At 41.6% G+C, this 6,893-nt stretch overlaps 2 protein-coding genes across 6 annotated transcripts in view; one reads left to right on the top strand and one right to left on the bottom strand.

Annotated features, from left to right (window-relative positions):
• Fgl2 (fibrinogen like 2) lies at positions 1-3,708 on the top strand (the record flags this gene model as incomplete). Its single annotated transcript, XM_010637068.1, has 2 exons — positions 1-400; positions 2,628-3,708. Coding segments are annotated over 2 exons (1,107 nt in total), but the record flags the coding sequence as incomplete, so codon positions are not given.
• Positions 1-6,893, bottom strand: part of Ccdc146 (coiled-coil domain containing 146) — a 166,510-nt gene that overhangs the window by 68,004 nt on the left and 91,613 nt on the right. The gene's annotated exons all lie outside the window — the stretch shown is intronic.

A 6,893-nucleotide genomic window follows, 5' to 3' on the forward strand; every position in this document is an offset into this window, starting at 1 on the left:
CCCGGGCCCCTCGGCAGGCTCGAGGAGGGGTTCAAGGAGGTCCAGACCCTCAAGGACGCCGTGGCCACCCTGCAGAAGTCCTGCCAGGACTGCAGGTTGCAGGCTGACGAGCACCGAGACGCCCCGTTGCCCCCCAGCCCGGGATCCCCGGGGGAGGACGGCCACCTCCGCGTGCAGGACCTGGAGAGCCAGGTGCACGAGCTGTCCTCCCAGCTGAAGGGCGCCCGCGAGGAGATCGACGTGCTCCACCGACGCCTGGAGAAGCTGAACCTTGTGAACATGAACAACATCGAGAACTACGTCGACAGCAAAGTGGCCAACCTGACCGTTGTGGTCAACAGTTTGGACGGGAAGTGCTCATCCCAGTGCCCCAGCCAAGAACAGATCCAGTCCCGGCCCGGTATGTGGAACAATGTCTCCTTATCATTTGTTCTATAAACATTAACCAGAGCAAGTTAAACACATGATGGGTTAAGCAAATAAGCCTTTTATTGGTTAGAGTTGTCCAGGAAAAACAACTGTCTTCTCAGAGGTGACCACAGAGGTGCTAAAGGACGTAGCTGCGGAAGTCACCATTAGCTTTGCAGCCATTAGGAAGCACTTTGAATTTCAAGACCTCACTTGGCTAACGCTAGACGTACACACAAGCAGCGGCAGAGAGAGGATTTCCTTATGGCTTAGTGCATTTACAGAGTACTTTTTCTCTCTTCCCTGAAGTGTTTAAAAACAGATAAGGCAATTGTTTGCAGTTGTACTTTGTTGGAATCAGTTTTTCTTATGGTTGGCAGACTGCCACTTCTCAGGTAGCAACAAGTGGTCTTTGCAAGATTTGAGCAAGTAATTTGCTAAATAATCATAATCTCAAATACCTGGTGAAAACAGATCACATAGTTGGAATAAAAGCTGCTTTGTGTGTATGCATGCGTGTGTGCAAAACCTTTTGCTTTGAGACCTAGTGGCACAAAAATGTTTTAAGTGGAGAATTTTGGCATGCCTCTGGGGGAAGACGACATTCTTAGCTTTTTACCTTACGCTAGCATTCACACACATAAAAATGGAACCCAGATTACTGAAGTTTAAGACACAAATATTAAAGACTACAGACCTAATGCCTCCTCTGCCCACATGCTACAGGGACCACCGGTCCTTCCTCTTGGCTCCTGGAATCACTGTGGCAGTTACCCTTGGGAAAGCCATTTTGGTCTTAGGGCCTCTGCTTCCCAACAGTGAGGCTGAGGGATGAGGCAGAGGGTGCTGGTTGAACACTGGATCCCAGGTATGCCCCATTCCCGGGGAGCTGTTGACGGCAGGAAGTCACGTTTTCAAGGATCACTGTTGCCAATACTCCTGGGGCAGCTCATATCTGCCTGTCCCCTGCGTGGTGCAGACAGGTTCATGGCTTAGGTGACCCTGCATGACAACTGTAATGACATGAACAATGTCTGCTATTCTTTTTCCTCCTGATAGTTTTGGGGGGAAATTTTGAATTTGAGTTCTAGATACACAAATAGATTTTTGTGCCTTAGAATATCTTCTATTAAGCTTATCCGTCGCTGTTTATAAATATCTGGCACTAAGTGTCTCTTTGATTTCTACAAAACCCCCGTTAATTGATGATGCTTAACCTGAACATAATCACTCGTTTCTTTCTTAGAAACAAATATGTGTAATACTGGCTGAATACTCCCTTCCTGGATAATAAATGTAGAATATTGGTATACTGTTGAAAAGACACTTTTCATTCGAGTTTCTTTAGAGTTGTCAAGTAAAAATAAATGCAGATCTATGACGACTGGGGCTGTACCACCCAACTTTCATACGTTGCTTGGAGCATATTCTATAAAGCACCTAATGTGGAAGCCATAGGCAACTTCAGGTTAAAGGAAACAAGCAAGGCTTCTGCTGTGTGCCTAGAATGTGCATCTAAAGAACTTCAATCTCATACCTGGGAAAACATTGCATAGTTGGAATAAAAGCTGCTGCTTCATGTGTGTGTGTGTGCACACGTGTGTGTGTAAAACCTTTTGCTTTGAGACCTAGTGGCACAGAAATGTTTTAAGTGGAGAATTTTGGGATGCCTCTAGGGGGAGGAAGACACTCTTAGGAGGGCATCTAGGAGGGCGACTGGTGTCAGAATTTTAGGCTGAGGGATGCAGTGATTATGAGAAGAACCTCTGCGGCCACCCAGATCCTAGTCCGGTCCTAGCTCTGCCCCTCCGCACTTGTGTGAACTTGGGGAAAAACCACTGACCCAAGTTTGGGCCTGAATATCCTCACCAGCAAACTGGCAAAACACCTGCACCGTAAGATAGACCGTTGAAGCCATTACCGGTCTTTAGCAGGGAGCCCAGAACATTAAACAGCACTTTTACTTATCTTTTCTTGTTGCCATTTGTAGTCATTACCAATCAAGGGTATGTTAGAGGCCTCTCCACTTTGTAACACTGGCCCGTGTCCTGAGGCTTCCATGACCATTTCCTAACCAGATGTGGGCAAGTGTAGCAGGAAGAGCAGGTCTCCATCAGAGCCCTTCATTAAATGATCAGACTGCCTTTGAGTACATAAAGACTTCGAGAGACCCATGCGTTTCATGAGCAAAACCCAATTCTTTCTTTTCCTCCCTTCAGTTCAACATCTGATATACAAAGACTGTTCCGACTACTACATAATAGGCAGAAGAAGCAGCGAGACCTACAGAGTCACACCGGATCCCAAAAACAGCAGCTTTGAGGTGTTCTGTGACATGGAGACACTGGGCGGGGGCTGGACAGTGCTGCAGGCGCGGCTGGATGGCAGCACCAACTTCACCAGGAGCTGGCGAGAGTACAAGGCAGGCTTTGGGAACCTCCGGCGTGAGTTCTGGCTGGGAAATGATAAGATTCACCTCCTGACCAAGAGCAAGGAGATGATCCTGAGAATAGATCTTGAAGACTTCAGTGGTGTCAAGCTGTACGCTGTGTATGACCAGTTTTACGTGGCTAACGAATTTCTCAAGTACCGTCTACACGTCGGCAATTACAATGGCACCGCCGGGGACGCCCTGCGTTTCAGTAAACACTACAACCATGACCTGAAGTTCTTCACCACCCCGGACAGAGACAATGACCGCTACCCCTCCGGGAACTGCGGGCTGTACTACAGCTCGGGCTGGTGGTTTGATGCTTGTCTTTCCGCAAACTTAAATGGCAAATACTATCACCAGAAATACAGAGGGGTCCGAAATGGGATTTTCTGGGGCACCTGGCCTGGGATGGGGGAGGCACAGCCTGGTGGCTACAAGTCCTCCTTCAAAAGGGTCACAATGATGATTAGACCCAGGCACTTTAAGCCTTAACACCGGTGCTCATTTCTCCAGCATTTACGTCTAATAGCATGATCCACACCTTAGGTGCTTTGCAGTGTGCCTTCTTTCAGATTCCTTCTCCACAGCCAGCAAGTCTTTGAGCATAGGTCATGTGCTCCCTGGCACTTGAAGTAAACCTGAAGATATTCATTTTAAAGACTCCTCTCTGTTGCTGTTAGCCAGTGGATGCTTATAAGCAATGGAAATATTAGAGTCTATTTATAAGCCCTTTGGCTTTCTATTAATTAGAAAGTTCTTTATTATTTGTTCTACTTTCTATTATAAAAATTGATTCTTCAGCATGCTAGAACCTACACAAAGCCGTCTCCATTTCGGCCGTGGTTAAACATGCACATTTGAAAATAGATAACTCTTTTCAGGCTAAAAATGTTTATTTGTATATGTGTCTTAATACTGCAATTTTATTCTGAGATACTCACTCAAATTCATTGCATTTATTTTGGGCCGAGACCACCTTACAGTATTTTAGTTTGCAAATAAAGGAAAATCATATGTAATTAAGCTTGTTCAACACTCACGGAATTTAAAAAATACGTCATTTTTCTGTCATTTATCTGGTACATTTTTAACATTGTAAATTGTGGTAGCATAACGTCACCAACAAAAATATTCAGAAAATAATGTAATCTTGAAAACTGCTTTAAAGTACTTAATCGCCTATAACTTGTTGGGTATCTGATTGTAAAAACCACTTTAAACATAAAAATGTATCTTTCCTTGGCTCGGTTTATAGAATAGTTAATTTGAGATTGCTCACTACTGTGCTAGACTACTAGTCACTTTTACTTTTTAGGGTAGAAATAGTTGGAGAAAGCAGCATTTATTTATACTTTGAAGGCCAATTTTTTACCCAGAGCCTTAATAGCATTGAGTAATACACATGATAGGAAGCCAAGTTTTCTAGAACAAATGAAAACATTTGAAATATATTAAAAGTAGCTCAATATTATATATTTCAATCCTAATGGATTTCTTATTTTACTATCAGAAATTCAAAGATAGGTATTTACTTTTTTAACCAAATGAAGGTACCTGGAAATTTTATAATTTGCTAATTCTGAAATGCTAATATTGTATTGAAATGATTATTAAAAACATTTAATATCACAAGAAGTATTGTTTCAGAAAGAACAGTATTCTGTACAGTTTTTTTGTTTTGCTTTGTTTTTGGTACTGGGGATCAAACTCAGGACCTTGCACTTTCCAGACAGGTCCAGTGCCAGAGCTAAATCCTCAACCCTATTCTGTAGTTTTTAAATGCTCTCAATTTGAAAATTTGAAGTAGCTCATCATACTATAATAATGAGTCGTAGCAACAAGTTTGATCTTTAATTTCTAGTGAATATTTCTAATATATAGTGACCAAGTTTTCAAAATATATTCAAAAAGATGCATTTTTGCCTGTGTTTTGAAAATGATTAAGGGACTGGGCATTGTAGTGCACCCCTATAATCCCAGCACTGGGGAGGCTGAAGCAGGAGGACTGCCGTGAGTTAGAGGCCAACCTGCGCTACACTGAGTTCAAGGCCAGCATGAACTACCTAGTGAGACCCTGTCTCATCTCAAAAACAAAATTATAAAAAGGTGAGTAAGGAGAAGTTTTAGGTAACTATATATTCAAATATTAAATCCTTTAGAAAAGCTTAAGAAGCCAGATAGTCTTTCAAAAATGATTAACACAAGGTTTTCACGAAACTATTATACAAAATAAGTTATTAGGAATATTAAAATATTAGAATAAGTCCAAGAAGAATTAAATGATTAAAATGTAAAATACAGATTTCAAGCCTGTCTATCAGTGGGATACTAAATGTCAATGATAAACCAATTCTGTTTCTCTTCTTTGCTTTTAAAAAGACTAAGGTTGTGATATCACACAATGTATTGGTGTCAGATAAAGGCATATATGTACTAAGCATAGTTACTAATACATATAAGTTTAAATTTCTGTAGTCACAAAATATAGTTCTAAAGAAACATTGCGTATAGAAAGAGTGCCTATTGATTTTAATGGGAACTAGGCAGCTTTTCAGGAGAATTTGGCAAATCATTATGTGAATACTTTGTCTTTGCACATTATTTCAAAGGATCAAAATTTTATTTTCTATTATATACTTTTAATACTCTTTCCTAATTCCTTAACACTGAAATTTCTTTTTGGAATCATTTCCTGTCTTTCATTATAAAATATATTCTAGACTTTGGTAATCTTTAACATGTTGACAGCAGGTTGTATGTGAAGGGCCTTTTGCCTTAACTATTACTAATGTATGATAATGTTCATAAATGTAGGCTGTTTACAAATATACTTTAAGTGTCTTGATTTTATTTTAATTACAACCTCATTTCTAAAAGTTAGCATTTTTAAAAAATGTTGAAACAGTCAGAAATTCAAAGTAGAATTGATTCGCCTATCACTGAGGGGGGGATCAAATTTTACCCAGAAGGAGTGAGAGTAACGCTGCAAATGGATGGTTGGCACGTGCATCTGGCTTTGTTTTGTTTCCAGTACTGGGGAGTTGAAGCCAGGGCCTGTGCACTGAGCTACATTCCTAGCCCTTTTTAATTTATTTTGAGATGGTTCCAAGTTTCTCAAACAGGTCTCAGATTTGCAATCCTTCCGTTTCAGGGTCCCAGAATACTGGGATTGCATCCTAGCTACCCAAGAAAAGGTTTTCAAGGTAAAAGGGATGGGTAATGTCATTGCAATAACCTCTTAAGTTTCCTTTTATGTGTACTTAGGGTTGTTTGGGTTTTTACAACCTTGTAAAGTAAGTTTTAAAAGTTCACACCTATTCTACGTAGAAACTTGGTAAAACAATATCCATGTTTGCTTGTTTGAAAGTGGTATGAATTTTACCTAACGTAGACAATGTCTGAGTCTTTGAAGATGTTAATGGTACCATTTCATTAATAGGAAGAAGCGGGCAAATAGAGGAACACCGGTATCTCCTTTCCCTCCAGAATATTGTGAACACATTTGCAACGTGAAGTTTTCAAGTTCATTTTGTGTCATTCAGCTCCATCGCCTCCTTCCCACTGTTACTGTTCCTGACACGGCTGAGCTCTTGTGATTTCCTTGGGATAAGCTACTACTTCCTGCGGCAGCCTGACCTCCCTCAGTCATTTTCCATACCGCTGTCAGATTACTGAGAAATACACTTCTAATACTTTTCTGTCCTGCTTAGAACTTCCAACAGCCCCTCACTTCCTGTAAGATACATTCCAGCTTGCAGTCCCCTTCAGGAACCGATTTCTGCCTAAGCACCCAGCGCCTCGCCGTGCAGGACCAAGTCTCATGTTTTTACTGCTCTGCAGACTGCCCGAGTCTAGATACAATGCCGTCCTTGCTACCCCTGGGTCTTGCCAGGCTTCCAAGTTTGCATTTCCACCCCACCATTTGCAAGTTGCGTGATCATACTCGTCACTTAAACTCCATGTTCTTTGGTCCCGTCAATTGCAACGCAGGGTAATCTGGTAGATTTCCCGGGAGGATTAAGTGAGCTAACAGAGCACCTAAAGCATACAT

The sequence above is a fragment of the Fukomys damarensis genome, unplaced genomic scaffold, assembly GCF_012274545.1.
Source record: "Fukomys damarensis isolate Sample0158 unplaced genomic scaffold, DMR_v1.0_HiC HiC_scaffold_4, whole genome shotgun sequence".
Classification (NCBI taxonomy): Eukaryota; Metazoa; Chordata; class Mammalia; order Rodentia; family Bathyergidae; genus Fukomys; species Fukomys damarensis.